Source organism: Triturus cristatus, chromosome 5_2 (assembly GCF_964204655.1).
Source record: "Triturus cristatus chromosome 5_2, aTriCri1.1, whole genome shotgun sequence".
Taxonomy (NCBI): Eukaryota; Metazoa; Chordata; class Amphibia; order Caudata; family Salamandridae; genus Triturus; species Triturus cristatus.
In genome coordinates, this window is record NC_140588.1 from 965,659,824 (window position 1) to 965,679,011 (window position 19,188).

General features: G+C 45.0%; 1 protein-coding gene across 4 annotated transcripts in view; it reads right to left on the minus strand.

Annotated features, from left to right (window-relative positions):
* Positions 1 to 19,188, minus strand: part of GUCY2F (guanylate cyclase 2F, retinal) — a 347,423-nt gene that overhangs the window by 113,039 nt on the left and 215,196 nt on the right. For all 4 annotated transcript variants that reach the window (XM_085608170.1, XM_085608167.1, XM_085608168.1 and 1 more), the window contains 3 exons: positions 10,002 to 10,194; positions 7,639 to 7,813; positions 682 to 780 (listed from right to left, as the gene is read on the minus strand). In XM_085608170.1, coding sequence (XP_085464296.1) covers positions 682 to 780; positions 7,639 to 7,813; positions 10,002 to 10,194 — 467 coding nt within the window. The remainder of the gene's footprint in view (positions 1 to 681; positions 781 to 7,638; positions 7,814 to 10,001; positions 10,195 to 19,188) is intronic.

Here is a 19,188-nt window from a genome sequence, read left to right on the forward strand (position 1 = left end):
TGGGTATGCCCAGACGTGGGTCCCATGCGCAGTGTGTCACTGGAACCAAGCTGCACCCAGCTGATGAGCCCATAACTAAGGCTAAACCAATCCTGGGTTGCTTGTGTTCCGATTCAGGGAGGACCTGGCCTGGTCTGTTCTTATGAGGAGCAGGTTCAAGACTGATTTGCATATGGCTGGGTCAAAACTGAGGTGTCATGGTGAGCAAAAGAACGATGGGTTGTGATGCTACCTGAGATATTACCAGTGGTTAGACTTATTGCAAACAGCCTCCCATCAAATGTTGTGTTTCATGTCACCATGTATACCCATTGTAAGAAGCCTAGGGTCTGAACATATTTCCATTAAATAACCCCACATAAATATTATAGTTTGTGTGTGCTTCATACAGTTGATATTAGGTTCTATGTACACCTACATTCATGTTCAATGCCTGGGTAGAATAACACAACAGACCATGTAAAACATAACATGACTAACTTTTCAGAAAATGCAGGTGTTAAACACATATATATTGTTTCTATTGTAACAAAAAAAAAATTCTATGGTACTCAACACATTTTTAATACAAATCCAAGTGAATATGCTCAATCAAGTCAGAACATGGCGTGCAGCACTAGAAAGAAATGTACTGCTACACACATGAACATAACAACAACTGATTTCCATTCCTTTACTCACGCAACCCTGTAGATTCCATTCGAGAGGCGGTGTTAACGGTGTCCCCAAAGAGGCAGTATCGAGGCATGGTAAGGCCCACGACCCCGGCAACAACAGGTCCTACAGTGAAAATCAGTCCTGCATTATGAATTTAGCACCCACACATACTGTTCAACAAAGAATGACATAAATAAATTAAATTCAGTTGAATGATCAAATCTGCTTTTCCTCTGGGTAGAGGTAAACAAAGTCTAACGGCACAGTAGGAACTTCATGAACCTTTTTTTACACTGCACTTGGAGTGAATGAATGGGGATCCCAGAACCAAATTCTGCAGCCAAGGGGTTTGATGGAAACCACATAGACAGGTCTGAAGAAACAACTTGCAGAGATTTTCCTTTAGCATTATATAGAAAAACTGGAGCTCTTGCAATGTTTAAAGGCCTGGCTTCTTTGTCATTGTTTGCCATTTATCCTTGCATCATTTATCCCTGTATTAGTGCCATTTATCCATTTACCCTTGTATGGTTTGACAGAAGAAATGTTGGATACAGTGAAATTGTAGCTAGATCATTGGAAAGAAATGGGCTCCCAGCATTCTCCGGGTTTCCCGCATAATTTTATTAATAAATAGATAGTGTTACTCTGTACCTTATCCAGATTTTCCTATGATTTGCTAGAGTAACTGGACTTCTGTGGAGTGTCAAGATTTTGCAATGGAATCAATTGCAAGAATAGGGTTAATCACAGTGAACTGTTTAGGACAATGAACATTGACTATAACTATTTCCACAATGTTCTTTTGTTTTACTGGGGAAGTAATTAAATCAGGTGCAATGGAAGGCTCTCTTTGCAATTTCCTGAGCAAATAAACACTTGAGGCATACTTACGAGTAAGGTGATGTATTCCAAAATGTGTTAAACAACCTGTTTACGTACAGGTCGGAATTATGAGTTTGGTTGTATTTATTGCATACAATACTTGTCGGATGTGTTAAATATCTTAACCTTAATTAACTTTTGGCAAGTCAAACCTATCGAAATCTAACAGGAGAAAAGCATACATATTTACAATATCATGTGAATTTTGGTGTGTTAAACACCATAATCCACATTATTCCCCAGAAACTCGCACCGATAAATACCATACCACGTGGTATTATTTATCTGGGCCGATAAATAGCACCCATACTCGCAATCAGGGCCATACTGTCATGATACTCACTAATGTAAGCAATGTTCATGGTTTGGTTAAATCGAGGAATTGGTTAGAAATGGGTAAAATTATGGATACAAAAGAATAGTACTTTTAGTGGTGACAAAGCCACGATGTCCTTCATGGGCTAGTTCTATGACTTGCTGTCTTAGGCTCTCTGGTATGACGATTCTTGAGCCTCTCAAGACAATAACTTCTTTGGTAACGGACAGTTCATCCTGTACATTTTTTAATTTTTGAAATCAGACATCATCGGCAAAAGGTTGAACACTGTCTCCACGACTGATTTGAAATTCTGCTTTTGAGTACAAGCATGTTTTTATCTACGTTGGTAGCAGCCACAATTTGTTCAATAGATATGGCTGCTGGCGTGCTAAACCTTACAATGAAGTTGATGTACTCTTCATCTGTTTTAGATGTGGAACTGTGATGATATAATGGCACTCATGAAAAGTAGTCTGCAGGGTTCCGATCTTTGCCTGGCTTACGGACAATTGTATAGTCGTATTCTTGTAATTGCAAACCCCCACCTCTCAATGCGAGAGAGCATCTTAGCATTCGAGTTTCCAAAAAAGGGCTTGGTAGTCTGAATGATAGTAAAAGGTTTTCCCTATAGAAACACATGAAAAAGTTCGCAGGCCCATATAACTCTCTTTCTCTGGCTGAGAGAGGGCACATTGTGTGTTAGACAGACTTCAACTGGCATAAGCAACAATGTGTCTTTGAGCATTTGGAGGACCATTCTGTTGAGCAAAGTTTGCTTCAAGCCCCACCAGGCTCGCAAATACTTTGTTCTCAGTATGTAACTTAGGGTCAAAATAGGCCGTCTCTATTGCTTTTTCAATCGCATGTTTTATCCTTTTGAAGCTTTGATCAAATTCAGGAGATCACTTAAAAAGAACATTTTGTTTTGTCAGGTCTCTCAATGGGGCACACACAGTAGCAAAATCCCAAATGTACATTGAACAATAACGGGCCATGCCTTAGAAGGATTACAGCATGGGAACATATTGTGGGCGGCACATAGCTAACACTGCTTGTACTTTGCCTGGTTCAGGAGTCATTTCCCATCAGAAAATATATGCCCAAAGAACTTAAGTTTGGTTTTGTGAAACTCACGCTTTTCTGCATTGAGAGTTAGACCTGCATCTGCAATTAACTGACACACTTGTGTAGGAGCCTTGTCATGTTATTTTTGTGTTCTCTCAAATGCCAGTGTGTCAGCACTGTGGTTGAAAGCATGTGTAACAGGTTGAATCTACGTATAACATCTTGAAATATCTCCGCAGCGGATGACACTCTAAAAATCAACCTTTTTCATCTGAACAAACCAATATGAGTTGAAAAGGTAGTAATGTACCTACAGTTTTCTTCCAGGTCGAGTTGATGATATTCCTTGCTTAGGTCCAGACTGGAAAAGACCTTGGCTGCTAGATCGGGTCTGCCATATGTGGACCAGGATGTCTTTCTCACTCAATTGCCTTGTTGGCCTGGCGCATGTCAACACAGATGCGTACTGCACTTTCATTGTTCTTTTTTGGCACTACCACTATGAGTGAAACCCATGGTGTAGGACTTGTGGTTTGCTCAATGATGTCATGCTTCACCAGCATTTCTAGCTCTCTCTCAAGTGATTCTGCAGTGGCGCTGGGCAACAAAATGAATGTCTTTGTTAATATGGAGTTGCACTTTCATTCTCTTGAGCCTTCCTAGGCCATGAAACAATGATGGGAACTGACTCACAATTTTAGCTTGAGCATGCAGGTTATAATTGAGAAATGTAAGTCTCATGTCAGTAGCGGTGACAAAACTGAGTAAATATGCACTAGTTGAAGTACCTTGAAGAACGTGGATTGGTGCTTGCACTGACGTTGTTTTATGTCGCAATATTGCTATGAATGATCCTTGACTTTGAAGCAGGGTCTATTATTTATCATATAGTACCCCAGGCCAATTCTGCCCACACCTGAGGCATGAGACCCTGATAAGCCCGCACTGGCTAGCATAAAAGGAATCTGTTAAGTTGACCAAACTGTCCCAGCTGTTCTCTTTCTATGAATAGGCCCCAAAGTGTCTCTCTCACACAACATCTCCTCAGCGAGGCCCAGCTCCCCCGGGGCCACCACTCCCTTGATGTGCTCTTCTTCTCTTACAACCACGTAGAAACCGCAAGAATAGCAATACCACAAGAATAAGGAACTTCCCAAGCTAAAAGATACATCTCGCAATACCTGATGGTGGGGGCCACTTGCCATCTGTCATCTTTCATATTACGGTATTTGTTGCTAGCTTTAATGTAACTAAGACATACAACTTATATCTTCCTAAATATTCCGCTTTCCTATAAATGTTTCCCTGAGTGACGCAAATCCCGTTCAATAGATGTTCAATTTCATTATGATTCATGGTCAAACATCCTGTGACCTTTTGAGAAACTTTTTGTAGCGTGGGTGGCACTTCTATTTTCTTAAATATTTCCCAGAAGTGCGTCATGTCCTATAGGTCAAAGGCACCTGATAATGTCGTCATTTTGTGGTCAATAGTTCATCATTGAAAGAGTATAAAGATCTGCTCCTTAGTCCATTCGACGGACTACCCCGCTGCAGTGATCCTTTTAAATGCCAAGACTTTGCTAAGACTCCCAGGCTCATTATTGATTTTTAAAAAGGGTTCTTCTTTCATATAAACACGTCAATTTTGTCATCATTTTGCAGAAGCACCCCCTAAAATTAAGCTGCCTTGGTGCAGTGCCCCAGGACCATGAAATGTCACCCTTTCATTGCCTTTAAATTTACTTTGAAATTGTAAATTCTTGCATGGTTAATTTTCTCATTTAAGGGTTTGCCTTCTAGGCACTTGAGCGTCATAAACATGTATTCTTGTGTTGCTATTTCTGGCTGATTACAATTGTAGTTTTGAATAGTCTTTCTGGGGCTAATGAATTGATGAATATAGTCTCTGCTGTGTTAATGATTTGATGAATAAAAGTGCAACTTCAATGCAAGACCTTTGTTTCACATCCATGTTCATTATTTTTAGATAAGCAGTGTTTGAGTGGCCCGTGACCACAACAGAAGGGAAATATTTACCCTTCATCAACTTTGCAACAGTTTGGAGGCAGCCCACCTATATATCTTTGTGTTTGATGGGTTGAGATGTGGCACTGCTGACAGGCTGTTAAGCTTTTCAACAGGCATGATGATAATCAATGCCCCACTGTCTATATTAAAAGTTACAGGACAACTGTTGACTTTTATTGCAATCCTGGGGCAACGTTCAAAAGTTCTGTTGTTTATCTTTTGTCTGTTTTGGTATTTGGTTCTTCTTTGCAAGCAGCCACACCTACTTGTGCATGTCATTCTTTGATCGAAGCTATCATCGCATATTCATCTTCTTCATCGGAGCTCGATAATGACGTCTAACAGCCTTTGTTGGATGAACTTGATGATGATCGACTTCATTTGGTTTCTACTTGTCGTAACTGATGCTGCTTTTTGGCCTTGTGGGCAGGGAAAGAAGGCTTCTAGAACCTTCTGGTGTTCATTTTCTATACTTGCTGAGATGTAGCTGGTTTCTCCCTTGACTTGATATCTGTTATGAAGTGGTTCTCCTTTTCGCAACCTGTGCATGTCTGTCCGATGGCAGGACATTTATTTTCATGGGGAAATAAAAGCCCACATCAGAAACACAACTTTTCTTTCTTTGAGGATATTGACTTCCATGCATCTACCTTGTGCTTGTGTCTGTTTTTCATGATTAATGCTGATTCACTCTTTGCTGTTCCAGCTTCCATGTCAGCAGGTTGTCGATTCGCCCTTTCAACGGCTCTCGCAGCCATTATTATTTTATCTCAACATGCGTCTTCTGAACGAGTCCAAAAGATAGCCACTGATGACTCTGAAACTCACCAAACTTACAGTGCATGACAAGCACATCAAATCTTTCAACAAACTCATCATCGTTTCACCAAATTGTTGTCTTGCTTGATTGAAAAGGTACCTTTCGTAGTCGACATTCAACATCTGATTGAACTTGCCTCCTAATGTTTCTTTGATTTGACTGTACAATATTGTATCAGTCTGTCAGACTTTCTTTATCCCATCTTTTACTCCATCCCCAGCAAGATTCTTTAAGTTTTAATGACTTTCTTGTCATCTATTTCTTCTAGGGCATCTATAAAGTCATCGAACGTCTCGATCCATGCAGGCCACCTATAACCGATATTCTGCTTTTTGGTGGTGTTGAATGGCAGTGGAGGCTTCAGAAAAGTGGCTGCCATGTACTTTACGCTTCTTTCTACCGCCGTTGGGAATATATGATGTTTCAACAGCGTTTGTTGTAAACCTGAATCTGCGTCTTTTCTAAGCACTGTCTTCGTGCTTGAGCCTAGGTCGTCCTGCCCGCTCACAGATCATGTGGCGATGTCTTCATCCTTGGCGGTGAGTGAGTTTTCTGTCTCTTGGACATGATTATCTTTGCTATGATCTTTTTGCTTTGTTTGCATCATTTTTCTGTGCTGCTCCAGAAGCTTCCACCATTCTTAGTCCAAACTGCAATTTCTACAACAGTGGGCCGTGCTTTTGGTAACCACGATTGATTTTGGAATTTGAAACATACTGGATGATACTTGCTACTTTGCACGCATCGGCCTCTCAATAAGGTCCAGGTCATCACATCAGATTTGGAAGTCGTAAAGCATTTTGTTTCACTGGTGAGTAAATATTAATTTCTCATACCTGGTTATCACTGCCTCTAGCGTTTTATCTGGTTGTCCCTGCCTTTTGCATTGTACCTAGTTGTCAGCAGGTTTTGGCGGGCTTTTCCAACTATGCTCTTCTGCAAGGCCTTCAACTTCTTCAGAGGGTCACGCAAGGGCTAGATGCGGCTTGGACTCCACAGACGCCAACTGCAGGCTGGTTTCACATTGACGTGGGGCGCACGTGACATGCATGAGGAGTTTGCTGTATTGTTGCAAACTCTCAGGGAGAGCACTTTCCTTCTGCTCCTGCGTCATGCCTCGCTGCTCCTCTGCTCCCAGCACTGCAGTTCCCATGAGCACAGGCTCTCAGCTCACTACGTAATCCCAGTGCTCCTCTCATGCTATAACTCCCAGCATGAGCGAGGCAATGGGATATAGCAGAGCGGGCCGGATTCACGGTCACACAGGGACTGGGAGCCTGTGCTCCTGAGCCTTGCAGATATCTCCAAGGAATAGCCTGGAGATATCCAAGTGCGCGTGTCGGTTTGGCCAGCCTTGGACGGACGGCAAAACTGACATGTTCACATTCAGTGCCCACTACTCCTCCTCCCACTGCTGGTGATGTTGTGCCCCAGACTCAGCAAACTTGGCCGAGTCAACAAAAAATGAAATGATAAGAAAAGTGCTATATCATAATTTTGTTTTTCATTTTCTACCTTTAAGCAGTGGGGCGACGCTCATTTGCCATAGCGGAGGAGCGGCCCCTGATTCATACTACTATCTCCTTATGTTATAACTGTTAATAACCATACCTTAACACCTCACAGCCAATTATGCAATTCCTATATTGAGTCCACCCAGGCCCGCAAGGACCAAGCGCACATAGTCTCAAGACACTACAGAAACCAGAGTTGTTAAAACAAGACACAACGTTATGAAGTTACATGGAAACCATTTTGGAGACTACTGGCTAACTATATAGTGGGAGCTTTTTTGCAATATTAGTATTTGTTATGTTGGTCACTTGACAAGCTTCTCTTTGTCCAATACAAAGCATTATTACCTGAATGCAGGCCTATCCGTATTCTGACAGGGACATCTGGCATGTGTCTCATTTTAAAAGATCCCACTGAGCTTAGAATGTCAAGCGACATATTAGCGATTTCAGCTGCATGTCTGTTCCCATTTCGCTTCGGAAGTCCTGACGCCACCATGTATGCATCTCCTATTGTCTCTACCTGTATGTGGCATAAAATTAAAAATGCTAGTGAGATCAGAGTAATAGCTTTTTAATTTTAAATTTAAAAAAAACGAAGAATGGTTGAGCACACTGTCCTTTAGAATAGAATATGAAATTGACTTTTATTTTTACTTACAACATGTAACCATATTTTGTGTGCTTATTCTTATTAATCACCAGTCTGGAGGGCATTAACTATGAGACATCCTCATTCTACATGTACTCTTGACTTTGGCCTGGAGTGCATAATTAGGGTGGCAGGCAATTATCTCATGATAAGGATATCCAGAATGTTCAATTCTGTTGTTTCAAATCTGACATCTCCTTAGACAGATGGACAGGCGCGTGGATATCTGGGCACTTCATGCCCACTTGCTAGATGGTCAGAGAGACAAAATGTGGCTTTTTCTCCAATGAAGGGACACACATTATGAGAAGTAAAGTGGCATACAGAGAACTTGAACATGTCTTATAATGATTTCTTTGGGCTTAGAGGTGGCAAAAGTATGGATAAGAGTGGGTAAAATGCTACAAAGGTGAATTATTAGGTGAATCAGTGTAGGAAATTTGGACAGTGAAAGGAAGTTGATGACATGACCGGATGCCTTCAACTGGCAAGTGCTGATTGTGAGTTTGAGGAGCATAGATCAGTGATGAGGGTACCATGAATGGCAAAGCAGAATGAGTGAAGGGAAGAATGTGTGTGATTCTAGAAAGCAGATTAATAGTGAAGGTGAAGATCAGAGAGGGGGAATGGTGATATCAACAGTGCTGATCAAGAGCTGTCTCAATAATCAAGAGAGCATTGAGTAGTGGATGGCTCAGAGAGGCTATGCCAAACAAGCTGTGTTATGGTAAAAGAAAGGAGGAGTGGTTGTGACCGTGTGAATGAGCAAGAGGCTGAATGTTTGAAGGACCGTGTAAACAGGACCATATTATATTGAGATTAATGGTGTGGGTGCATCCCAGTGGGTGGTAGCCGTCAGGGTGACTAAAAATGGGGCAAGAAGTAATCAGAATAACAAAGGAACAGTGGTGTTTTGATGTTGAATTTGCATCATTTAGTGGCCTCAGAGATGTTAGGAGGATTGTGCAGACATGAGTTGCAGCATCATTCAGTAGTTGTACCCAGCATTAAAGGGAGGCTAGGGTGACCTGTATGTTGTTTGAGCTCGCCTTTCAATGTTACTATTATAAACATGTGGCCAGTTCCCTTTAGCAATATCCTACTTATGCTGCTGAATTGATTGTATATGCATACAGTGATGAAAAAATTAATCAACAGATAGGCAACTGGATATATAAGAGGACCAAAGAGAGACATAGGGGAGTATGTATATATAAGGAATTACTTTTAACTATAAATTAAACTGAGCATTCAAGATAAAGCATGAATACAAAAGCTACATCCTCTTGCAATACCACACACACCAAATCTAACTTCCAGAGAGCAACACACTGCCAGTAATACTGAATGTAAACATTTACATTTCTGAAACAATTTACTGAAAAATCTGCAACATACTAGCAATTATAGAAGTTATAACATGGTGTTGGCCAAACAGGTTCCCCATGATGAAACCACACTAAGGGGGTGATTAGGATGGCGGGCGGACTTTAGTTTGCCCGCCACCCTAACAGTAACGGGACCGCCTGCCGGCCATGCGGCGGTACCACCACCCCAATTATGATGCGACCACCACCGCGGCGGTCGCATCTGGGATTTTAACATTGTGGCGGGTGCTGCTGGCTGCAGCAACCTCCGCAATGTTAAAATGGCATGTTGTGCATTGCCATGCACAACGTGGCACGCACCCCGCGGTGCCTGCCACCTTGTGCATGGCAAGTGCAGGCTCGCCCCCCCCGGGGGCCTGCAACTGGCCCCCAAAGTGAATCCCTGCCAGCCTTTCCATGGAAAGGCCTTTAAAACCATACATCCTAATATGGATGGCGGTGCTTGCTAGGTACAGCCACCATATTGTGCCCCAGCTCCGTCCGGCCGGCAATCGGAACGATTGCCGACCAGCGGAAAAGCGGCAGACACACTTTGCGTCCGCCGTGATTACCCCTGCCATTATAATATGGCGGGGGTAAATTGGGTTGCGATGGCGGGCAGATCGCCACTGCCGGGCCGGCGGTGGCGATCTGCCCGCCATCCTAATCAACCCCTAAGTGTGAATACAAACCTTGTAGACATCATGATTCCCTATCACAGCATCGAACAACGTGTACAAGTCATTGAGCAGGTCCACCACCTCGATGGGCTCGCTCATGGCCGAGATGGTGGTGAAGCCCACAATATCACTGAAGTACAAGGTAACCTCATCGAAGCCCTCGGGTTCCACAGTGCAGCCAGTTTTCAGTGCTTCTGCAACTGATCTGCAAATTAGATGACAAGGAGAGTACAATTAGGCAGGAAATATAATAAGACAGAACCTCCATCTGACAACTTAGTATCTAGAGCTAAACTTGCAAGCAAATCAGAAAAAAAGTTTGTCAAAATCCAAGCATACAATTCTGCATGTGTATGTGACTTCTTTACTCAACCACACTCTTTTGTCACCTACCACAGTACAAAAGGCAACCATACCCCCTTTTCAGTCATCCCCGATCATTAAAGCGGGATGAGAATCTCTTTGTTTCCTGAACATCAGCAACACTATCCATGTAGGACCTTCTCGTTTTCTCATCCCCCCTTGCTAAGTGATATGTGACTTGGAGAGTATTTGCCTTTGCTTCATGATTATGTCCTCTATCTGTAGCTGCTGAAATTCTGGAAAGAGTTCATGAAGACCTACCTTTCATCACTCTTCTCTGACACACTCACCAATGTTCCTTGCAGCTCTGTGATGGATTGCCTGTTACTTCTTTCCTTTTTGGCCTCTCACCCTCAACTCAACCCTTTTATTTCCAACCCACTCCTCCCCCTGCCCCTGTCAGTGCCCAGTCATTTCTTGGCTGCCCCTCTCACTAACAAGGCTCCATTTGCCTGAGGCATACCCAAAAACAAAACAATAAATTCTTACTTTTACAGTTTTAGAGGCCACCATCATCTGTTTGGGTCGTCTTAATAGTTTATCTCACTTAATGCAGTCTCAATATTGCTAAAACTTTGGGAACTTTATGCACTGCTGAACCCATAGACCTATTTTCTAGAGGTTTTCCTTCCCCTCAATCACCGCATTCCTACTCATGTCATTAATGCCACAGTATTATTGTTCCACAAATACGTTCTGACTTATCTGAAAGTACACTAACACAAAATATTCTTTCTTGTAGTTTTATATATATACCATCCAATGTATCAAATACCTTGTATAATACCTTGTATAATTACAGTAACCAATTGCCGCTCAAGTAGCCGCCGTTGGCTCCGATACCAATTAAAATATTTTCAAAGCTTAAATACACTGCAAAATACACGGGTATGTGTAGTTTGCAGTGTATTTAAACTTTGAAAATATTTGTGATGTGTTAATGAATTCATCAATCCACCAAGTACACCTAGTTCATATGATCAGCTATAGAGTACTATGTTAAATGTATCAGTTTGTAAATATACCATAGTCAGAAGTTAAAAAGAGGTTATCTCACAGAGTCATCATCCAAATCAGAAATTGTGTATTTTTCTCTTACCAGAGAATAGTGGGATCAATAATTAGTTGTGGAACGGCACAATACCACAAATCTCATTTCAATTGAGAAATGTTGCCAACCGACATATGATGTATGGTTGAGATGGATCGACATAAAATCAGATTCCTGGGCTACACAAATAGTGCTTATTAGCGACAGCTCAAATGGTGACAGAGGAGATCCATCTAATAGGGTGGAGCTTGGCTTAATTAACATACACGGAATTCTAAATTTACTTTACATCAGAGTTGTACCACACAACATGCCACCTCTATCTAGACTCCCTATGCTTTGTTGGCATGTAGCTCTCAAAGACATCAAATGGTTCAACAGCTATGCCGAGGCCTCCGCTTCCTGTAACATGGCTTGCATACACAGCAGGTCTCTTAGGATTTGCGCCATTGGGATCTAATTGGTATATCAACCCTTTGAGACATTTGGGGGTATATTTACAAGAATTGCCGCTAACTAGCGTTGGGGTTAGTTAGCAGCAATTGTCTTACCACTGCGTATCGCTGAAAACTATCGCCATGGTACCAACGTATTTACAATATGTCACTACATGGCGGTAAAATCTGCACGCGGCTGTGAAAACTGCTGCTGACTCTAGCATTAAGGCGATAACAATGTTGCCGCTAGCTAGAGAAAAGTGATAAACGGCTAATTAGAGGCAAAAAAACTCACATTAAGCAGCCCAACATCACTTTTCTGCCTCTAGGGGAAAAAATAGCCTATAAGTCCACCACCATTGACAACAAGAAAAGAAAAACAATGGAATGCAGAATGGAGCAGCTAGGTCAAGTTCAGTACATGTAAACAAACCCCCAACAGTCAGGATGACCAGTCAGAGTCTGAAGGGAAGAGGACATGCAGATTCAGGGCTCCTTATATGTAAAGAGGCGCATCAATGGGGAAAACCAGTGATGCATCATTTTTCATAGCATTCCCCTTGCGACATCATGACAGCTAAAGGCTGGAAGCCTGAACAGTCCTTGGGGCCTGGAGGACTCGCTAAGCCTGCGTCTGGGACCTGAAATGGGAGGCGGAGGTGCTGTGGAGTTGCTGCAGCCTGATGGTGGAGGCGGGCCATGTTGGGACCAAGCCTTTGGTCCATGGCGGTAGACATTTAGGCATTGGTGATCGCCCTTACCTGGTGGTGAAGTCCGGCAGGTTGCATGGAGACACGTTGCCGACCCATGTGAGAAGGCAACCTAGTGCCCCTTGGAGCTGTGATCAGTAGAGGCACTCCTGTGCACCAACATAGGGACGTCTGCATCGCAGAACATGCAACACCCCTACAGCGGGGTGCACAGAGGAGATTGCCAATGGTGAGCCGCACCTCTCTGCACCACAGGCCAAAGGATGTGGGACTTGTTGGATGCTGTGGATGGTGAGGCCCCTGAGCTACGCCAAACTTGTGTGGTGGGAGCACTGCAACCTCAAGCCTAAGGGGGCCCTGTTGCATCACCTGCATCAGGAGGTTTCCCAGCGGACTTGGCAGCGACTGCTGTACCCAGGATTGTGAAATCCCACCTGACTGAGGCTCCTGCTGGTTGAGTCACAGATTCAGAGAGAGCACCGGTGTCGATTTCCAGGTGAGGAGAAGGTAGGACGGCGAGTGGAGGAGGCCTGGGGGTCATGTCGGGCCCAGGCCTTGCACCGGTTGGTGGCGCACACTGTGCCCTGTGCAATCCCTGCCTTGTGGAGGACGCACATTGCCGAGGACACCACACAAGACTACTGGGGGACTCTACTAACTGGCTCAAGTCGCTGAGGTCGGTTATTGGTGGTAGCTGGTGCCGGGGCACAGGGGCCAGTTCGGGAACAGGCCCTGGGAATGCAGCTTGATCCACCGTTACTCGCAAGGGAACTGGGGAACACAGAATCTGGTCACCACTGTTAGATCGGATGTGGCAACTGGGTGGTGCTGCCTTTCCTCTCCCCCTGGTACTGAGCTCTTGGGTGCACAGGGGACTATCCCTTAGTGACTTGCTTTTCCCATAGCACAGCGCTGTCTGGTAGTTGCTGCTGCTGTCCTCATCTTCTGCTGCTGGTTCCTCTGACACGATGGTCAGCTGTTTGACGCCTTCCTCCCCCCGCAGGCTCCTGTCTGTGCCTCATCATTGGTGGTCCAGTGGTAGAGGGTCACTGCTCTGCTGCTTGAATGCCCCCCTGCCCCTCTTTGCTGTTGTTCCTGTCCCTCTTTCTGCTATTCTCTGTTGCTGTCAACCTTGGCTCTGTATTTTTTGTTGTTGTTGCTTTGTTTGACTTTGTCTTTCCTGTGTTTATGTTCTGTTCCTTTTTCCCTGTCCTCTCCCTTGTTGACGCTGTGATCCCCCGCAACCCAGCCCGTCCAGTGTCTTTTCCCTTATTTCCCACCTCCCAGCGGTCCAACCCGCCCTGCATCACTACTTAATGGCGGCCACTGTGCAGCCATGCACAGCGGGTGTGCCACTGGTGTGCCAAATGTGTGCCAGAGGCAAGCCCGTCTGCGCTGTCTGCGCATGGAACCGCATACAGTGCAAGGAACCCTGGCTCCCAAACACTCCACCAATATGACGCCAGCACCTTCCTCACCCACAACCCTGGCCACCACCCCACCTGCCATCTAGCATCACCGAGGAATCCCCTTGCACCCTTCCCCTTCCGAAACTGAAAACACATCTGCCACATCAACACACCAGCGCCTTTCACAGCCCAGCCGACCAACTGAGCACCCGACCGTCTCAACTACATCGTCCTGAATGCGTGGTCCCTCCACAAACACGCCACTGAAATCTGGGACCTCCTTAATGCCAATTCTTCAGACATTGCCTTTTTCACGTAAACTTGGGCCATCCTCTGCTCCCTCCAGACCGGGCATCGCGATCTGCGACGGCTAGAACATCAGGCGCAAGGACCCCCCTTGACTGCCCACGAGGAAGCATTGCCATTGTCTGCAAAATCACACTAATGACCCAACAGAGACAGTAGAACACCTCCACCTCCAGATCCAGACCAAAGCCAACACCACCCTCAGCAGGCACCCTCATCTACAGGCCACATGGCCCATGACCCCCCATTCACCGATGCCATCGTAGACCTCATCGCACCCCAGCTCTCCCATCCACCGAGTACATCCTACTCGGAGACCTCAACTTCCACCTGGACAGCCCCAGTGACCAGAACAAAACCACCCTCTTGGAGAAACTCACCAACATCAGAATCAAGCAGCTAGTGACCGCACCAACCCACATAGCCAGACACACGTTCAACCCCGACTTCTCCGCCAGTGGGAACACTCAACTACATTCACACCACCAAACTCTCCCAGACCAACCATCATTGTATACATCACGCCTTCACCATGCCCACCGTACACCACCACCATCATTGCCCCCTCCCCGTCACAGCTGAATCAATGCCACAGAAGAACTTCTCATTAACTCCCTCAGCACCACCACTCCGCCAACGCTTACAGACACCACCGCAGCACACAACCTCCACCAATGAATCTCTAACTGTGCCGACACCCAGGCACCCCTCAAGGATAAACCAGGTGAACAACAGTCTAAGAAGGCCAACTGGTTCACTCCCGCCCTCCACTAGTCCAGACGCACCTGCAGATGTCCCGAGTAGAGAAAGAGCCACAACATCAATCAATTTCGCAACACAATAACCCTTGGGGCAAGGGTGCCTGCGTTGGTAGATGGCAGCCATTGTGCACCATCATAGGGGAAAAATACAGAGGGGCTTAATGCTGAGCCCCTTATTACAGTTTACCGCCACCAGTGCGTGATTTTCTTGACGTACTTTCATCGTGAATCTTGCGCCACGTTGCGCCGTATTCACAAAGTGACGCATTTAGGCATATGAGTGACCTTGTAAAGCCCTGTGCCACATTATACCTGTGTCACGTATAATGTATGCAGGGTGGGCGTTCCCACGCAATAAAGCCTCATAAGATTGGTGCAGTGAAGTCTCTCAGATTTCACTGCAACAATTCTAGGACACCACTGCTTCCAGTTGAGATACCTTCACATGCTCGACATGACTAGGGTGTATGGGAAGAGAGAGACCCTGACTAAGGTGGACATCCTTGTGGTACGTATTAACACACATTATGAAAGTGCCCTGAACTGAGGAAGTATTGAAACAACATCTATAGAACTGTGGGGGGAGTCGTGGGTAGATCACTGGAAATGGACCCCACATGGATTCTTTTGGGGATATTGGAGGAATTTAGAGGCTTGGTGGCTATGGGCTATGAGATTGCAAGGAATATAGCACAGTATTGGCCAGATGAGAGGACACCCACCATCATTGGATGGACAAGTGGTACGGATTACTGTGCAAAGATTGAGGAACATGTATATAAGGCTACAAGGGTACAGAAAAAAACACCCTAAAATATGGTTGAACTCTTCAGATTATATATTTTGATAATTGGCATTCCCACAATACCATGACACATGTAATAAAGAGCCTATGTGATGTTTCATGTACACCTTGAAAGAATGTCTTGTGTACCAAGATTGTGCCTACATACGTGCTTGATAAGTTAAATGTAAAACTAATCAAAAATGTTTTAAAAAAAGATAATGGAGGAAGCATGCATCGTAGGTGTTCAAAGCACAGCATTCAAAGTGGACACAGGAAGAGTTATGAAGGCAAAGGTCAAGCTTTAGGTTTAACTGGCCAAACTTTACTTGGTAGGTATGATTGGCCATCAAAGAAGTGGTCCATGTGAGGATTGTGCCCCTGCCCATTCCTGCACGTGTCATCAACCTGTTGTGGAGGATTTTGTGGTCGATGGTGTCAGATGTTTAGCAGTATCAATGGGCATGCTTGCCCTTTTGCTTCTGCTAGGTTTCAAGATGGCTGATTCAAGGGCCTTTCCAATGCAAAGGAGCTCAGATGTAGGTACGTGGTAGGGCAAGACATCTGGGTCAGCATTTATTTTTAGGGGCAAGTGATGGGTGTATTTGAGTTATTGAGGAACCCTGCGCATAGAGAGTGAAGATTTCCGCTTTTTATACAAACTTCTAAATGTCTTCACTTCCACAAAAATGGGGCTTGACCCTCGGTACAAAGGAAGTACATAGGAGTTGGTGTTTGTATGTGGATTTTCTCAGGTTTTAACCACCTTTCTGGGCACTTTTTCATCTGGCTTTTCGTAATGAAATGTGGAGGGGAAAATTATAAAAATATTTACAAATATAACTGACAGTCTGGGGTTTCACACAAGAATGTGTTCACAAACTCCAGTTTCCACTGGAACCAACTAGAACAAGAGAAGGAATATATTTCTGTCTAGACCAAATAATAAAAAGTCCTACTCCTTTTATTTCACAGGGAATCCACTACATTGCAGAATAGGCCAATTGTAAACAATCACTATCGTGCACATTAAAAAAATCAACTAGTATCACAGAAAATACATCAGGTTCATTAAACTACTCACCAAAGTCCAAACAAAGCACAAGAATGACAGAACCCTGCTGTTGAACAAAACCATTACAATGTTCTAAAACCACCATCATTCCACTTTAAGGTAAATCCTTAGCCACATATATGCCCCACTATTCTGCAATAGAATAAATAAAAAAATCTGCCAAACACCAAATTGTTTACCTCCATTAAAACCAAACAACAAAGAAAGAGCAAAAAAACACACAGCTTTGGGATCCCGTCAATGGAGCGCAATTAAAGAAACATTCCAAAGTTATAAATTTAGGGGCAGCTTTACAACCCCCCTGCGCCACCAGTACATCCATATTTACAAGGAAAGGATAAGCCATCCTGCGTGACTTTTCCTCTCCTTGTAAATATGGCCCCTTCACACGCAGCACTTTGCGTGGAAGGGGCGTTCCATGGGTGTTGCTGTGGGTGTTACCACGCAACAGCTATTGAACGAGACACATTGCCAGATTTGCGAGCAATCGTGAATCTGGAAATGTATGTCAATGCTACGCTTCCCTAGGGGAGGCGTAGCGAGGCACAACGAGTAGAAATTTTTCATTTCTCCACGTTTTTTCTTCTTTCAAAGCGTGCTGCATTCTACATCATGCATTGAAAGAGGAAAATGCCTGTAGTGATTGTTTTTGTGCAGGAAGGTGCCCCTTCCTGCACAAAAACAATGTCCCCATGACGCAGGCATCCTTGCACCATGGAGCAAGAGGGCCTGCACCGGCGCATGGCTGCAGTTTGTGCGCCGGCGCAGGGAAGTGCACAGGAATGCGACGTATTCTTGTAAATATGTTGCATTCCTGTACTTCGGATGTGCCGCAGCGTAAAAGGCTTGCGTTGCCACGCTGCGGCACTTACTTGTAGATCTGCCCCTTAGGGTCCTATTTATGAGAATGTCACACAGTGTGGCATGTCACTTTGCTGCACTGTGTGACAGGGAAAGGGCAGGAATGCCCCGTATTTATAGTTATGCAGCACATTCCTGCCTTTTCCCCTGAACCGGTACCCTTGTGGCACCCTAGCTCCAACGCAGGCAAGGGTGCCTGCATTGTAAGCAGGATTGGAGAAGGGACACCTTCCTGGGCAAAAACAATCCTTAGAGGCATATTCCTCTTTCGATGCGTGTTAGAATTGGGAATCTCTGGTTGGCACAGGTATGCACCGGTGACAAGCAGGGACTCTTACTTCTAAGTCAGGATAAGGGGATCACCCTTTCAAATAACCCTTGCTCACCCTTTAGGTAGTGTGGCGCAAGCAGTCAAGACTATTCTCAGGGCGTCATGGGTTAAGCATTTGTGAACACATACAGTAATACAATGACACACCACAAATGGACACCAGTCAAGGTTGTATCAAAAATAGGTTTCTTTATATAAGGCTTAGCACAAGACCAGAATAACGATTAGAAATGACCACAGTATTATTTCAAAGTTCAATGTTCTTGTAGAAAGGCTTAAAATACAAACATAGGCTTCTTTTAGTCAATTATGCTTCTTTTCAGGCTCTGTACGGTTCGTACCTGGATGTGCGACTCGTTGGCATTAAAAACAAGGAAAGTACGAGTCAAACAATCGTGGCGGACTCCGGGGTCCGTGACGTGCACGCGGCGGTGCGAACAGAACAAAGAACCTTAAGTTCGTGGGGTCCGCGACGGACAGTGCGGGACAAGTTCGGGTCGTAGTTCGGCAGCGTATTCAGATGCTGGTCGGGTCGCGGTGTCGGGACGCGGCGTTGGTACGGGACCTTCAGGGATACGTGCAGATGGCCCGGATCAGCTTGCAGAGTCCGTGGCGTTCGGCGTTCGAGCCGTACCTTCGGTGCGGATAGGCGGCGACACTTCTCGGTGCCGTACAGCGTACGGGGAGGATCAGCGTGATGCAGCGTCTCGGCTCTGAGTACGGCACGGGCAGTACGTTAGCAGCGTACGGACCGTACCTGCGGGACAGCGAAGCTTCGGTCCGGCGTACAGGATTAGGCAGCCAGGGTTGTACGTCTCGAATCGGCGGGGAAGGTTAGGTGCGATGCGGCCGGGATGGATACGGCGCGTACTAACGCTTTTGGATCAGCGTAGAGGCACGGTGCCGGGCGGCAAAGACACGGCTTCGCGGCGGATGGGGTACGAGTCGTACTGGGGCCAAATCCAGCGGGAAACAAGCAAGAATTGTCCAGGCAACTCAGTTTTGGAAGGCAGATGAGTCCAATTGTCCTGGGACTTAGTTCAGGGGGCAAGCTCTTCTTCCAAGCCCTTGGAGATAGTTGAAAACAAAGTGCAAAGTCTCTTTCAGTCTT